The 17,400-nt window shown below is 34.3% G+C and overlaps 4 protein-coding genes and 2 pseudogenes across 6 annotated transcripts, besides 2 other annotated features; 2 read left to right on the top strand and 4 right to left on the bottom strand.

The window, feature by feature from the left end:
- Positions 1-7,412: part of a mobile genetic element that runs on past the window's edge.
- Positions 307-623, bottom strand: TVAGG3_0541680 (uncharacterized protein; the record flags this gene model as incomplete). Its single annotated transcript, XM_051237927.1, has 1 exon — positions 307-623. A coding segment is annotated over one exon (317 nt), but the record flags the coding sequence as incomplete, so codon positions are not given.
- TVAGG3_0541670 (protein of unknown function, DUF4106 family) lies at positions 1,538-1,876 on the bottom strand (the record flags this gene model as incomplete). The annotated part of the gene is made up of 1 exon (XM_051237926.1): positions 1,538-1,876. The coding sequence occupies one exon, from the start codon at positions 1,874-1,876 to the stop codon at positions 1,538-1,540; it is 339 nt and encodes a 112-aa protein (XP_051095750.1).
- Positions 3,457-4,328, bottom strand: TVAGG3_0541660 (annotated as a pseudogene). The gene has a single exon. A coding segment is annotated over exon 1 (872 nt).
- Positions 7,413-11,029: 3,617 nt separating the features above from the next.
- Positions 11,030-17,400: part of a mobile genetic element that runs on past the window's edge.
- On the bottom strand, positions 11,139-11,609 carry TVAGG3_0541640 (uncharacterized protein; the record flags this gene model as incomplete). The annotated part of the gene is made up of 1 exon (XM_001290895.2): positions 11,139-11,609. A coding segment is annotated over one exon (471 nt), but the record flags the coding sequence as incomplete, so codon positions are not given.
- TVAGG3_0541630 (uncharacterized protein) lies at positions 13,739-13,848 on the top strand (the record flags this gene model as incomplete). Its single annotated transcript, XM_051237925.1, has 1 exon — positions 13,739-13,848. A coding segment is annotated over one exon (110 nt), but the record flags the coding sequence as incomplete, so codon positions are not given.
- Positions 15,699-16,685, top strand: TVAGG3_0541620 (annotated as a pseudogene). Its single transcript has one exon. A coding segment is annotated over exon 1 (987 nt).

Here is a 17,400-nt window from a genome sequence, read left to right as displayed (position 1 = left end):
ACTAAGGTTAAGTTTATGTTTGCTAAAGTGTTTGAGTTTACTAAAGCTGAAAACTCTGCATTCGAATGAACAATAGGCAAACCAGCAGAGAAAGTGTTGTTTATACGCATGAGTATCTTTTGGTCATAGTAGTTTCTGTCGACATTCGAATAGCACTTTGAACCTAAGTTTGAAACAATATATAAAATAGGTGTACTTAAAGTCAATGGAACAGACATTCCTTGTATGACACCTTTTCCTGTTATAGGAAACTGTTGGTAGTAAAAACCAGATATAAGTTTTGTATTATAGCTCATATCGTTTATACTAAACTCAGTCGGACATCCAAACATAATGAAACCTGCTCTAGTTGCAGCACATGTTACATCCGTCCTTAAAGTATTAAATAAGTCAACAAAACCTGTTGGTGGTATATCTGAGTAAGTATCTTCAAAGAAGTATTTTTTACCATTCACAACAACAAAGTCTTCTGGTGTCAAAAGAGCAAAACAGGCTTTAGTCGTCATCGTGTTTAAAGTTAGTTTACAATATCGTCCTTGAGGACTTTGTAAGTTTGTTGTTATAGAATTATATGACTCAGGGTTTTTAGTCGTAATAGTATAAACCACTATGTCTTCTGCCATTTACTTAGCAAGTAAATTTTAATGAAATGTTGTGGTCGTCAAATATTTTTATGACGTCTGGGAAACTATATTTTAAGTTCAACGTTTCACCTCCTTTCATAACGTATATCTTGTCAATGACATTATATGAAACACCACAGCAAGCAATGTCGGGTTCTATTTCTTTGATGTTTATATCGTCTGCCTCTGTCAAAAGTTTCAATAGTTCTTTCAAAATTTCATGAGGTGCGATGACATATGAGTTCACTTTTACAGGGTTGTGTTCGACCAAGTTTAACATTATACCAAAGCTTGACAAATCTTCTCCTGAGTTTTAAGTTTGTCTTTAAGTTGTTGGTAGTCGTTTCGAATATCTGCAACAGAACTTAAGTCTCTGCTAACTTCAGGGTATGTTGGTTGTTCTTTTACAGGAACTATTGTTATACCATCTTCGTCTTCGTATGGTTTCCCCACTTCAACATCTCTTTCTTTGACATTGACAACAACACTTTGACTGTTTGTTTGAGTTGGTGAATTTAACTTCACATCTGCCACCGCCATTAAACCTTTTGAAACACTTACGCTTCTATTTTTCGGAAATGACATTTTACTTAGAATAAAAAGATGGACGTATTTGAGTATCTCTTCGAATTGAAGCAAACAAAGTTTACACACACAAACAATACAAGTTCATTGACAGAATAGTTCTTTACACAAACAATGGAAAATGTTATAGAATAGCATATTTGCTGAACCAAAATATTTTCATAAAGCAAAGAAAGTTGGTATAACCGAGATGGTGAAAGTTCTTGAAGCAGACAAAAATATAACAACAAAACTGACCGATATTTCTAAAGGTAAGTTTATAATACAATACTATGTCAAAACTGGCGTACTGTCAATATTTGACGGAGAGAAGTCAGTTCAAGAACAACTTACTGACCTGCTGCCAAAATCTGCTCGATGGAAGCTGTCGTTATGCCAATCTGAGGAGCCCCAGCAGGTTTCATCGAACGAATCTTCAAAAGAGCATCTTCCGTGAAAAGTGCTATTGGTTTTGTAAACTTCTTTGCTCTCAATTCATCTGGACCGTCTCTGTCACCAGTATATTGTATTTGAACTGTACCAACAGTTGAAATACCACCCATAAAGTCTTCTGAGTCAGCAAATGGAATGCCAAGCCAAAAGTTTGAACGGTCTCCATTTGTATATTGAGTTTTTTGACCTCCTGTATGAGTCCATACTTTCACATATGGCATAATAGAACTTTGCATTTCAGGGTTAATGGTTGTTGTGAAGTTGTTGTTAAAGTTCATAGCATCTAATGTCAAGTTGTATGACCTCATATCCTCAACTGTAGAATATTCTTCTCTTGGATAATATTTGCCATCTATGTTTATATGTATTTAATACCAGGGTTGTAGAAACAAGAATAGTCATTTATAGTTCGTCTGAACAGTACAAACATAGTATCTGCATGTTTCATTGCAGTTGTTAAAGCAATATCTGTTCTTGCACCTGGGTCAGCACTTTGGTTTCCAACTTCACCTGCAAAGTCTTTGACAGATATTTGGTGTATAGGGAACATAAGTGGAACTGCAATATATTTGGCAGCTAAAGCATTTGAAATATCTGGGTCCAACATATAGACTGCAAGTCTGCTTTCTATTCTCTTGCATTCAAACTTTTCGCATGTGAACTTAACTGGGTCCCAAGCAGTTCCAGCAGCATTGAAATATAGTTTACTTCAGTGTTGAGGTTTGAGAAACCAAAGTCTAAGTCAACTTTGTCTTTGCAAAAGTCGGCGAATGACTTTATTTGCTCCCTTTACGTCTGTAAGAGTGAATGGGTCTTGTGTTGGTGCAATGACTAAGTTATTTTTGCTTGGAGTAAGTTCGATAGAAATTTTTCCTGCCCAGTTTGGCAAGTATCTTAAAAACCTGAAGATGAGGAAAGATGACAAAGGAACTCTAAGTTTCAGTTTTACTTTGGTTACTGCTGCTGCAGTTTGTCCAGAAAGGTTAACATAAACTCCTGGAACGTTAGGGTCAAGTCTTCTTATTTTCTCAATAGTTGCATACTGGTCTGTTTGTTCTCTAGCTTGTGGTTGTACTGAGTTTCTCAAAGCGAACCATTCATAGTTTGCCCATGTTACTGTTTGAACTAAGTCAGAGTTAGAATATATCTTATATCCCATGAAAACTTCTGGAGCATATTGGTATCCGACATAGAAAATTCCATTGCAACCTTTCTTGTCAGACAACTTGGCAGAAGGTTTTATTTCAATGTCTTGTTCCACGTATAAGAAAGAGTTGTCAATAGAAATTATATGAAACCTGTCGCAAGCAATATCTACTGTTGTTGAAGAACCTTCTCCAAACTCACCTACGTTTCCATAAGAAACAGCAGTTGTATATTCGTAAGTTCCAGGAACTATTTCTGACCTTCTAATGGCATTGTCGCATTCGTTATACCATTCGGAAACATTTCCATTCATAGCATCCAAAACTGTTGGCGTTATATTCTGAGCGGCGTACATTTCATATGAGTAAAAATATAGAATAGTTGGATTTATATGTCATAATAGAACCCACGTGGACCAAGCTTTACTTTCTTCCTGACTGAGTTTTTAACTCTTCTTTTTCCTTCATTGCCCTCTGCTTGAAGTTGTTGCATCTTTGCATTATGTTCATCTAGTATGTTGCAAATTTCCCATGTCCTTTTTGCCTTTTGGCTCTGGTCGCCCATCTCAGGTAACCTATATCCTAGAAAGAGTTTGTCATAGTCTGTATTTGAGTCTTCGCGTATTGTTTGCATGACTCTTTCCTGAGTTTCTGGTTCAAGCTCTTCAAACAGTGCCTGTCCATATGGAATAAGCTCGTTTCCAAATATATGTTTTTGTAGCCATTCTGGTTTTCTTTCCATGTTACCAATATATCTTTTGTGAATGGGAAAGCTTTTACCCAATCTTTCAGTCTTGCGTCGTTTATTTCTGTAGTTGGTTTTATTTTGTCAAGGAACATGTTTTTCAATACTAACATTTCATTGGTACTGTCCATTTGAGTTTTCTTAAATATTCATCCCTTCTCGGTTCATTGTCTGCAAAGTAAGTTTTTATGACATTTTGTAAACTTTCGTTTGCAAGGTCATGTACAATAGGTTCTCTTCCTTCTCTCCCTAACTTTCTTTCTAAACTCTTCACCAAATATACCATCTCTATGGTTCTGTGTAGTTCTTTGAGATAAATGTTCTAGAACGTCAGGTGTTATATTTCCATCAGCCATGTTCATTTCATACTGGTCCAAAATATCTGCATGTTTCATATCTTTCAATGGCATTAAAGCCGCGCTGAAAATACCAGCTATATCTCGTTCACCATTCGCTTCCATTGCGTCTACAACTTCTTGGAATTGAGGTTGTAAGTTTATGAACCACCTATCGGATTAGCTTTATGACCCCATCTCATTGTAGTTCCATCGTCTGCAGAAACAAAAGTAGGTTTGTTTCCATCTTGGTTAGGTTCTGAATGAACTTTAAACAATGTTTCATTTCTATATGTTTTCTTGAAATTTAACCTTTTATCTTCACCGAGTTCATCCGAAGATTGAACGTTAAATGCTCGTAAGTAAAAAGGGTTGTTGTATTTGTGTACATTTTCTTTCAGTCTTCCATTCTATGCTGAATATTTTCATCTGGTGTTGGAGTCTTTTGTATGTCGGCGAACATTTTTCGATATTCTTCTACTATGTCAGCCGAATTTTTTTTAGACTCTTGGAAATATTCCATATTCTCCGCATACTCTTGTTGAGGGTCAAGATTTTTCGGCTGTTCCAAATCTTCATCTAGTTCTGTGAAGTTAGTTTCCAAAGGAGTGACTTGTTCGTTTCCTTCAGGCTCTTCTAGCTGTTGTTGCTGAACTATTTCTTCCATGTCTGGTTGTATCTGAACTTCTTCCTGTGGAGTTTCTTGTACCTCATCTGCTGGCATTTCATATATTCCGAGACCGTTTTTCAACAATTTCCCTATCTACGTCATCCGCATTCATAAGCTTTTGTTCTTTCGTTCCGTCTCTATTTTTTACGCGTTTCATGACGAAAGTTGAATTGTCATTTAGCTCTGACATCAAATATCTCGGAGTAAATTCATCCATGTCATTTGGATGATATGCTATTAAATCATATCCCTTAGCGAGCTTGTATTTTCCAGGTTTGAGATTATATCCGTTTTGGTGCTGAGCCATAAAGCTAAATAGGTTCGGGTCAGTATTTCCATCCTTGAACTTTCTAATAGCTTCTTTATATCTGTCACTAAAGTCAACAGTATCTGGGAAACCACACTCTTCTTTAAGCATTTTTAAGAATTCTTGGTTTCCTTGTTCTCTACTTCTTTTATGTCCTTGCTCTGTTTGTGGTTGTTGTTGTGCAGGGTTTTGAACTGATGGTTGTGCTGGATTTTGAACTGTTGGTTGTTGTGCTGGATTTTGAACTGTTGGTTGTTGTGTTGGTTTTGGTGCATGCCTGTGTCTGTGTCCATGTGACGATGTAAATGTTTTAGGTAGTCCTGGTGCAGGTGCTTCTCTTGGAGGGTTTGGTGGTATATAAGTTCCACCAGCTGGCACATATGTTCCATCTGCAGCATAATGTCCTACCTGACTTTTCGTTTTTAAGAAAGCATTTACTAGGTCTGTTTTGGTCTGTTGTAACTCTTTTTCTTGACTTTTCACAACAGTTGCTCTAACGGCGTCATAGGCACTTTGAACTGCCTGTCTCGTTGCTGCATCTGTTATTTTCGTCATATTTTGTGCTACTTCTTTTAACTCGTTGTCGAAACCTTCAGACTTCAGTTTCTTTCCAGATGAGAAGTCGTTCACTTGTTTCACCTTACTATGAAGAGCTTCGAAGGCGTTCTTAAAGTCAGCATTGTTAAAGCTTCATTTGAACTGTCTTCATCCGCTTGTATTTTTGTCCTTATTGACCCTATGAGTTGGGCTGCTTTAGCGTTGGCTTGGGCATCTAACCAGTCATTGTTAGCTTTTATATATTCTGCGCTTTTCATTGCCTTTTGCATGGCTGCGTCGTTATTTTTACTTTCTTGTGCTAAGTTTTCATACTGTACGGTTTGGTTTTGCAACTGTAAAAGTTTTTCTGCCTTTACATTTGCTTCAACTTCTTTTTTATACTCATCGCTATCCATATATGTCTTCAGGGCTTTTTGTTTTATCTCTTCATCTTTCAGTACTTTATATTGAGTAGTATGGTTTTTCAAATTTATGACATCTTGTTCCATTTTTGCTACTTCTGCTGCTTTTTTCTGACACTTTTTTCGCATATTCCTCTGTACTTAGTTCTTTCAGTTGTTCTTCTTTCTTCTTTTTCTCTACGTTTAACTCATTGAGTTTCTTTGTGTGTCTGTCATATTCTAGTTTCTTTTCGTTTTCACTTATTTGCTTCTGTATGTCTATGTTTGACTTTTTGACATCTGTTTTTGATTTTTGAGTGAACTCAAATTCATTTGACTTTGAGGGTTATAGGCTGTTCCGTCTGCAGCTCCACCATAGCCTGCCATTTTCGCTAAAAGTGCCGCTCTTAAACCTCCACTCTGTGCACCAATGACTCGGTTTAAAAGCATAGGATTGCTTGACATTTGTTGCAACATAGTGGGGTCATTCAGCATTTGTTGTTGCAACTGTTGTTGTGGTGTAGTTTTACTATTGGATGTTTCAATGCTCTCTTCCTCTTACGTATATTCTTACGTAGCTTACGTGGCATTTTAAGTGAAGTTAAAAAGCGCGTTTTGACAGATGTTTTATTGTGACTTCTTCGTAAAGACTTTGTTGAGATTTCTTCGTAAATGAGTGTAAATGACCCAAAAATATATTTTAGGGTAGAAGGGTATATCTAACCTCTTTTTCTAACCTCTTTTTCTACCCTCTTGAATTTTCATGAACTTTCTTGTCTATGTTTTGTTGAGATTTCTTCGTAAAGACTTGTTAGACTTCTTCGTAAAGACTTTGTTAAGACTTCTTCGTAAAGACTTTGTAAAGAAAGTTCATGAAAATTCAAGAGGGTAGAAAAGAGGGTAGAAAAGAGGGTAGATATACCCTTCTACCCTAAAATATATTTTTGGGTCATTTACGCTCATTGTCTATGTTTTGTTGAGACTTCTTCATCTAATTTCTCATGAACTTTCTTGTCTATGTTTTGTAAAGACTTTGTCAAGACTTCTTCGTAAAGACTTTCTTGTCTATGTTTTGTAAAGTTCTTCGTAAAGACTTTGTAAAGACTTTGTAAAGACTTTGTAAAGACTTCTTTGTAAATGTTTTGTCAAGACTTCTTCGTAAAGACTTTGTTGAGACTTCTTCGTAAAGACTTTGTAAAGAAAGTTCATGAAAATTCAAGAGGGTAGAAAAGAGGGTAGAAAAGAGGGTAGATATACCCTTCTACCCTAAAATATATTTTTGGGTCATTTACGCTCATTGTCTATGTTTTGTTGAGACTTCTTCATCTAATTTCTCATGAACTTTCTTGTCTATGTTTTGTCAAGATTTCATCGTAAAGACTTTGTTGAGATTTCTTCATAAAGACTTTGTCAAGACTTCTTCGTAAATGTTTTGTCAAGACTTCTTCGTAAATGTTTTGTTAAGACTTCTTCGTAAAGACTTTGTTAAGACTTCTTCGTAAAGACTTTGTTAAGACTTCTTCATAAATGTTTTGTCAAGACTTCATTTATACTCATTCATCCTCAGGGCTAGAAGGCACGAAGTGCCTGGAAGCCCCACTTCCTTTTTTTTTTTTTTTTTTTTTTTTTTTTTTTTTTTTTCATTCTCTTTCATTTCATATTTATCAATGTTTTATAGAATTCTCTTTCATTTCATATTTATCATTGGTTTATAGAATTCTCTTTCATTTCATGTAAAGGTAACTAAACTCCTTTCGCCGATCCGATTTGCCCCATATTTAAAATATAGCTTGCATATGTAGAACAAAAGCTAATTTTGAAGTACGCCCGAAATCCACCAACAGGATTTCGAGCTACTAAAAAGGTACTTTTAAATGTGATTTTTTTTTATAAAAAATTAAATTTATTTTAAGATCAGACTAAAAACTAATTTTATGGAAGATCTATATCGACAAATTTATTACTTATTGGGTATATAGATTTTTTGATTATGGCGATTATGTCTGATATGCTTCCAATAAGCCAAAACAGTGTTTTGGGAGTTATTAAATACAAAAAAATCCGGCGATGCTTTACGTGGCAAATGGTCGAATGGTTATTACCCCTTACTATTGGGTACCCGGGACGCTAGTTCGAAACTGATGCACTATATTTTTTTACAAAATGCGTTTATTAGGACAGGGTAAAGAAAGGTTGCCAATATAATATATTTAAATAAATACAACTAATCTAGCATAAAAAAACTATTGAATATTTGAATTCAATAAAAATTTATATAAAATACATGTAAAGCATAAATTACTATATAAACGTAGAATCTGAATATCATATCAGAAAATGTCGCAAATCTGACATTTACCCGACCAAATAGCAAAAATAATTGAATACTTTTCGCAAAAACTTTAAAAATCGATAAAAATATGAAATATAGATATTAAAGAGACTTTTTATATAATATTCATAAAGATTTTCCAAAAATATGATACCGCAAAATTAAAAAAGTGACGTCTTGAGTGGAGTCAAAGGTCGAAATTGCTAGCTAAATGTTTTTTTAGCGAAATTGCGTATTGTACGTTTTTTTCGCAAAACGAAACCCTTATTACAAGATAATTAAAATATATGACCTCATTATAAATGAATTTTAACTCTAGATAATTGAGAAAGCTACAAATTGTTTCTAAATCTTGAAATTATTCGATGTCAATCTAATTTTTCTTGTTATAGCCTACTTCTATGGTGTACAGGTTGTCATAATTACTATTTTAAAGTGTAAAACATACTTATATCAATCAGGACGTTAAAATGGAAAAGTACATACCAAGCAAATGTTTGGATTTATATGCGACAGCCTTTTTAATGGATGGGACAAAGCGTTTCAATATAGATTTTGATTAAAGCATAACTGCAAATTATAATTTGACTTTATATGTACCAATAATAATGGCAATTATGAGTTTTTTTATATAAATTATATCACACCGCTTCTAGTAATTTTTAGCTTAAGCATATCATCGGCTAATTTTCAAAAAAAAAGAATTTCAAATTTTAATCCAAATTCTTTTCTTAAAATTCACAATCAAATTACAGCTTATCTTTAATAGTCTTATTCATTCTATGCTTTTTTTTCGGCTCCATAAAAGTCATAAATTTTTCCATCATAAATTTGTTAGAAATTGGGTTACCATTGCCAAACATTTGGATAGAAAAAGCCCAATAAATTATACCCAAAGCATCCAAACATGAAGATATCATATAAGAAATATAGTTTAATTCAGTAATTCCCTAAAATCTAAAATGTTTAAGAACGTTTGTTCAATATCTTACAATCTAATTCACAGATTTAGCATATGTACTACGTATCAAATATACAATGTGATCTCTCAATAAGCTTAGAAGGTTAATTATTAAAATTAAATAAAATTCTACAATTAGCGAAAAATAATACGGCAGATAATATGCTTATAGGTAAAGAAATTCAAAGAGCATTCCTTAAATTTTTTCGAAATTTATCAAAACTCGAAGGTAAATCATCGAGTGATATGCGAAAAAAACTTTTTTATTCTATTAATGATAATAAATATATTAGCCATATTAAAACTTTTCATTTTTTAAAACTCATAGAAATACGTTTGATATTCTTCATTAAGAACATATAAAAACGAGTATAATTATCATAATCTGTTAATTTACAATATAAATGCTTTTCTGCTTGTAGTAAATATCAAATAAGAAAATAATAACATTATAAATTTTTCAAATAAGAATATATTATCTAGCATCTAAGCATGAAGATATTTAGAATTTGGATATCTAAATTCTGCTTAGATTACTTTCAAAATATAAGTCAATAATCTTTGATTTTATTAAACGCTAATATTGGATAGTATATTTTCACAATTTAATTGTAGTTAGATAAATGATAATTCATGTAACTCATTGATTTCGATCAAAAGTTATATTCACCTTGTTAAAAAAAATATAAAAAAACCGGGTGCTTACTGATTTGAACATATTGCCTTTGAACCCCACGACATAACCAGTAGGCTAAACGTACAGTGTTTTTTATAAATTCTAGTATAAAATACTTCCCGCAGGGCATTTGTTTAATTATTTCACATTCTGATGACATAATTTTTAATATCATAGATAATGAAAGCGAAAAATAGATAAAAATCGACAAACATGTTATAATGAATTGAGAGCTTTACGTGTCAAAAAACACATTTCATACTGATTTCTATAAAAGGTATCTTTATTATAGAAGTGTAAGCTATATCTGTTTGTTTTTTTATTATAACAAATTCAAAATTCTCTTATAAGGACTAGATGAAATCTGTATTATTAAATCATTAGCTAAATGAAGGTTCAAATAGAAAGTAAATATCAATTTATATGATACTGAAACCAAATAGTTCTTTTAATAAAAGATAACACGCTGAAAATTATTGAGTATTTGCAAATCTCAAAAATCTATTGGTGAATTTGGCTCAATTTTTAAAATTATAACATCCATATCAAATCATAAAAGCAGACAAAAATTAAAGCCAAACCTATCGGCCAATTTTTTTTTGATATTTTGATTTTTGAGGTATACTTTTAAAAGTGGATTTAAAGCACTGATGAAAAAACATTAACTTCTGTCGTTATGATTATTGATTTAGACAATAATGATTTTAATCTTTGATTATCAAAACACTAAAGTCATCTTTTTAACATTTGCTTGGTAGCATTAACTCAAGTCTAAAGTACTATTTTATGTGGCACTCTTAGAATTTTTGTATTCATTGTACACGCTGAAATAGTACCATTAAAGTTATGGCGGACTTTCAAAAAATAGTTTGGTCACCTTTTTTCATGTTTATTATTGTTTTATCAAATTCCATTTCTTTTCATATTTATCAATGTTTTATGGCATTCTCTTTCATTTCATATTTATCAATGTTTTATAGAATTCTCTTTCATTTCATATTTATCATTGTTTTATAGAATTCTCTTTCATTTCATATTTATCATTGTTTTATCAAATTCCATTTCTTTTCATATTTATCAATGTTTTATGGCCTTCTCTTTCTTTTTATATTTATCATTGTTTTATCCTGTTCTCTTTCTTTTCATATTTATCATTGTTTTATTACATTCTCTTTCATTTCATATTTATCATTATTTTATATAATTTTCTTTCATTTCATATAATTCTCTTTCATTTTATATTCATCATTGTTTTATCACATTCTCTTTCTTTTCACATTAAAAAAAAAAAAAAAAAAAAAAAAAAAAGGTAGTGGGGCTTCCAGGGGCTGCGCCCCTTCTAGCCCCGAAGATGTTTAGTATAAAATGAGGTTTTTATTCGGAAAATTGTTAGTCTTCTGGTGTGAATTCGGAGGACTCTTCGTGTTTCTCTTCTTCGTGTTTCTCTTCTTCTTCCTCTTCCATTGCTTCTGGGAAGAAGTCTTCTTCTGGGTCGAAAACATTATATAATGTGTAATTGAATGACACATTATATCTTTGTTTGAGTTCGCTCTTGACAAAGAACTTAGTTCCAGGAATACAGAAGACTTCTGTGCGTTGGAAAAGCTGATGTCCTGGAACAAATTTGGCAATTAGAGACTTCTTTTTTCCGAATTGTTCAGGAGTTTCCATGACGACAGTAACAACATCTCCATCTGCGAGGTCTTGTTCTTGTTCGGAAAGGTAAAGAGCAATGATATGAATAGTTGCTGCGTTGAATTCGAGAAAGTCGAATTCAAATTGTGTTGTCGTATAGCATTCAAACCATTTTGTACAGTTGTCTCCGAACTCGTCAACGTATTCATCTTGGTCATATCCGTAACTAAAGACTTGGAATTCGGCAATTGTCTTGTCGAATGACCGTTGGATGTTACGAGGAAGATTTTGACGAACTTGGTATAAAGTTCTCAACATTATAAGCTTAGTAAATGTTGGAAAATACTGAACTAAGACATCGCTAAGCTCAATTGGACTTGGAATTGTCTTAGTAAGTTCAATTGAACTAGCAATTGCTTTGTTCAGAACTTCACAGAACTGAGTATTGTATGTAGTCTGGTTGTGTATTTTCTTCGGCGTCTTTGAGATATTTAGAGCAAATTTGTTGAAGAATTTCTCTTAATTCGCTGTTAGACTTTTTGGTGGTTATTCTAACCGCTGTGCCGGTTCTTGGAGGTTGTGGGGCTTTGGCTTTGGTTAGCGGTTGAGAATTGTTAATGTTGGCTTCCATTAGACAAAAATAAACTGTTTTTTTCGGACTACTCATAGAAAAGTTTAAAATAAACCGTTTTCGTCAACGGTAACCCCCTCTATTTTTTTTATTTTATTGAAAAGTCTCCGTTGGCAAACCGTTCCATCTCAAATATTGAATGAACTATAAACGTTTTTTGTTTCTATACATACTTTTTGTCCAACGGTAAAACTTTTTACACAACGGTTTTTGAGAGTCGTCGCCGTTGACTTTTTGTAGAGCACTCAAAATAGTATAACTTTGTCCGGACAAGTAAGGGTCTATCGTCGCTACAGGAAAAGTTACAGGCGTTCCAAGGAAGTATACTTTGAGAAGACTTTCCCCCTTATAGAATGAGATAGGACGGTTATTTTACAAAACTGACAACACTTTGACCGAGTAGTTTTTTGTGCTGAACAAATAGTGTCATATAAACATCTGTCAAAAACCGCTTTTTAACTTCACTTAAAATGCCACGTAAGCTACGTAAGAATATACGTAAGAGGAAGAGAGCATTGAAACATCCAATAGTAAAACTGACACCACAACAACAGTTGCAACAACAAATGCTGAATGACCCCACTATGTTGCAACAAATGTCAAGCAACCCTATGCTTTTAAACCGAGTTATTGGTGCACAGAGTGGAGGTTTAAGAGCGGCACTTTTAGCGAAAATGGCAGGCCTATGGTGGAGCTGCAGACGGAACAGCTTATAACCCTCAAAGTCAAATGAATTTGAGTTCACTCAAAAATCAAATAACAGATGTCAAAAAGTCAAACATAGACATACAGAAGCAAATAAGTGAAAACGAAAAGAAACTAGAATATGACAGACACACAAAGAAACTCAATGAGTTAAACGTAGAGAAAAAGAAGAAAGAAGAACAACTGAAAGAACTAAGTACAGAGGAATATGCGAAAAAAGTGTCAGAAAAAGCAGCAGAAGTAGCAAAAATGGAACAAGATGTTATAAATTTGAAAAACCATACTACTCAATATAAAGTACTGAAAGATGAAGAAATAAAACAAAAAGCCCTGAAGACATATATGATAGCGATGAGTATAAAAAAGAAGTTGAAGCAAATGTAAAGGCAGAAAAACTTTTACAGTTGCAAAACCAAACCGTACAGTATGAAAACTTAGCACAAGAAAGTAAAAATAACGACGCAGCCATGCAAAAGGCAATGAAAAGCGCAGAATATATAAAAGCTAACAATGACTGTTAGATGCCCAAGCCAACGCTAAAGCAGCCCAACTCATAGGGTCAATAAGGACAAAAAATAAAGCGGATGAAGACAGTTCAAATGAAGCTTTAACGAATGCTGACTTTAAGAACGCCTTCGAAGCTCTTCATAGTAAGGTGAAACAAGTGAACGACTTCTCATCTGGAAAGAAACTGAAGTCTGAAGGTTTCGACAACGAGTTAAGAGAAGTAGCACAAAATATGACGAAAAATAACAGATGCGCAGCAACGAGACAGGCAGTTCAAAGTGCCTATGACGCCGTTAGAGCAACTGTTGTTGAAAAGTCAAGAAAGAGTTACAACAGACCAAACAGACCTAGTAAATGCTTTCTTAAAAACGAAAAGTCAGGTAGGACATTACGCTGCAGATGGAACATATGTGCCAGCTGGTGGAACTTATTATACCACCAAACCCTCCAAAGCAGCACCTGCACCAGGACTACCTAACACATTTACATCGTCACATGGACATAGACACAGGCATGCACCACAACAACAACCAAAACCAACACAACAACAACACAACAACCAGCACAGAAACCACCGCCACACCAAGCACAACAACCAGCACAAACAGAGCAAGGACATAAAAGAAGTAGAGAACAAGGAAACCAAGAATTCTTAAAAATGCTTAAGGAAGAGTATGGTTACCCAGATACTCTTGACTTTAGTGACAGATATAAAGAAGCTATTAGAAAGTTCAAGGAAGGAAATACTGACCCGAACCTATTTAGCTTTATGGCTCAGCACCAAATGGGATATAATTTCAAACCTGGAAAATACAAGCTCGCTAAGGGATATGATTTAATAGCATATCATCCAAATGACATGACTGAATTTACTCCAAGATATTTGGTGTCAGAGCTAAATGATAATTCAACTCTCTTCATGAAACGCGTAAAAAATAGAGACGGAACGAAAAAAGAAAGGTTTATGAGTCCGGATGACTTAGATAGGGAACTTTTTAAAAACGGTCTCGGAATATATGAAATGCCAGCAGATGAGGTACAAGAAACTCCACAGGAAGAAGTTCAGATACAACCAGACATGGAAGAAATAGTTCAGCAACAACAGCTAGAAGAGCCTGAAGGAAACGAACAAGTCACTCCTTTGGAAACTAACTTCACAGAACTAGATGAAGATTTGGAACAGCCGAAAAATCTTGACCCTCAACAAGAGTATGCGGTGAATATGGAATCTTTCCAAGAGTCTAAAAAAAATTCGGCTGACATAGTAGAAGAATATCGAAAAATGTTTGCCGACATACAAAAGACTCCAACACCAGATGAAAATATTCAGCATAGAATGGAAGTACTGAAAAAAAATGTACACAAATACAACAACCCTTTTTACTTACGAGCATTTAACGTTCAATCTTCGGATGAACTCGGTGAAGATAAAAGGTTAAATTTCAAGAAAACATATAGAAATGAAACATTGTTTAAAGTTCATTCAGAACCTAGCCAAGATGGAAACAAACCTACTTTTGTTTCTGCAGACGATGGAACTACAATGAGATGGGGTCATAAAGCTAACCCAGATAGGTGGTTCATAAACTTACAACCACAATTCCAAGAAGTTGTAGACGCAATGGAAGTCAATGGTGAACCAGATATAGCTGGTATTTCAGCGCGGCTTTAATGCCATTGAAAGATATGAACATGCAGATATTTTGGACCAGTATGAAATGAACATGGCTGATGGAAATATAACACCTGACGTTCTAGAACATTTATCTCAAAGAACTACACAGAACCATAGAGATGGTATATTTGGTGAAGAGTTTTAGAAAGAAAGTTAGGGAGGGAGAAGGAAGAGAACCTATTGTACATGACCTTGCAAACGAAAGTTTACAAAATGTCATAAAAATTACTTTGCAGACAATGAACCGAGAAGGGATGAATATTTAAGAAAACTCAAATGGACAGTACCAAATGAAATGTTGTATTGAAAAACATGTTTCCTTGACAAAATAAAACCAACTACAGAAATAAACGACGCAAGACTGAAAGATTGGGTAAAAGCTTTCCCATTCACAAAAGATATTGTTGGTAACATGGAAAGAAAACCAGAATGGCTCAAAAACATATATTTGGAAACGAGCTTATTCCATATGGACAGGCACTGTTTGAAGAGCTTGAACCGGAAACTCAGGAAAGAGTCATGCAAACAATACGCGAAGACTCAAATACAGACTATGACAAACTCTTTCTAGGATATAGGTTACCTGAGATGGGCGACCAGAGCCAAAAGGCAAAAAGGACATGGGAAATTGCAACATACTAGATGAACATAATGCAAAGATGCAACAACTTCAAGCAGAGGGCAATGAAGGAAAAAGAAGAGTTAAAAACTCAGTCAGGAAGAAAGTAAAGCTTGGTCGGAGTGGGTTCTATTATGACATATAAATCCAACTATTCTATATTTTTACTCATATGAAATGTACGCTCAGAATATAACGCCAACAGTTTTGGATGCTATGAATGGAAATGTTTCCGAATGGTATAACGAATGCGACAATGCCATTAGAAGGTCAGAAATAGTTCCTGGAACTTACGAATATACAACTGCTGTTTCTTATGGAAACGTAGGTGAGTTTGGAGAAGGTTCTTCAACAACAGTAGATATTGCTTGCGACAGGTTTCATATAATTTCTATTGACAACTCTTTCTTATACGTGGAACAAGACATTGAAATAAAACCTTCTGCCAAGTTGTCTGACAAGAAAGGTTGCAATGGAATTTTCTATGTCGGATACCAATATGCTCCAGAAGTTTTCATGGGATATAAGATATATTCTAACTCTGACTTAGTTCAAACAGTAACATGGGCAAACTATGAATGGTTCGCTTTGAGAAACTCAGTACAACCACAAGCTAGAGAACAAACAGACCAGTATGCAACTATTGAGAAAATAAGAAGACTTGACCCTAACGTTCCAGGAGTTTATGTTAACCTTTCTGGTTCAGATGGAAATGCTGTCACTAAAGTAAAACTGAAACTTAGAGTTCCTTTGTCATCTTTCCTCATCTTCAGGTTTTTAAGATACTTGCCAAACTGGGCAGGAAAAATTTCTATTGAACTTACTCCAAGCAAAAATAACTTAGTCATTGCACCAACACAAGACCCATTCACTATTACTGTAGCTGGAACTGGTGGAGCCAAGTTCTGTGACTTTTGCAAAGACAAAGTTGACTTAGACTTTGGTTTCTCAAACCTCAACACTGAAGTAAAGTATTATTTCAATGCTGCTGGAACTGCTTGGGACCCAGTTAGGTTCACATGCGAAAAATTTGAATGCAAGAGAATAGAAAGCAGACTTGCAGTCTATATGTTGGACCAGATATTTCAAATGCTTTAGCTGCCAAATATATTGCAGTTCCACTTATGTTCCCTATACACCAAATATCTGTCAAAGACTTTGCAGGTGAAGTTGGAAACCAAAATCCAGGAACCGCAGGTGCAAGAACAGATATTGCTTTAACAACTGCAATGAACACGCAGATACTATGTTTGTACTGTTCAAGACGAACTATAAATGACTATTCTTGTTTCTACAACCCTGGTTATTAAATATCATATAAACATAGATGGCAAATATTATCCAAGAGAAGAATATTCTACAGTTGAGGATATGAGGTCATACAACTTGACATTAGATGCTATGAACTTTAACAACAACTTCACAACAACCATTAACCCTGAAATGCAAAGTTCTATTATGCCATATGTGAAAGTATGGACTCATACAGGAGGTCAAAAAACTCCATATACAAATGGAGACCGTTCAAACTTTTGGCTTGGCATTCCATTTGCTGACTCAGAAGACTTTATGGGTGGTATTTCAACTGTTGGTACTGTACAAATACAATTACTGGTGACAGAGACGGTCCATATGAACTGAGAGCAATGAAGTTTACAAAACCAATAGCACTTTTCACGGAAGATGCTCTTTTGAAGATTCGTTCGATGAAAACTGCTGGGGCTCCTCAGATTGGCATAACGACAGCTTCCATCGAGCAGATTTTGGCAGCAGGTCAGTAAGTTGTTCTTGAACTGACTTCTCTCCGTCAAATATTGACAGTACGCCAGTTTTGACATAATATTGTATTATAAACTTACCTTTAGAAATATCTGTAAGT

Source organism: Trichomonas vaginalis, chromosome II (assembly GCF_026262505.1).
Source record: "Trichomonas vaginalis G3 chromosome II, whole genome shotgun sequence".
NCBI classification, from domain to species: domain Eukaryota; phylum Parabasalia; order Trichomonadida; family Trichomonadidae; genus Trichomonas; species Trichomonas vaginalis.
The sequence above is the reverse complement of the archived record's forward strand: the minus strand, read 5'-3'. Positions and strand labels throughout refer to the sequence as shown.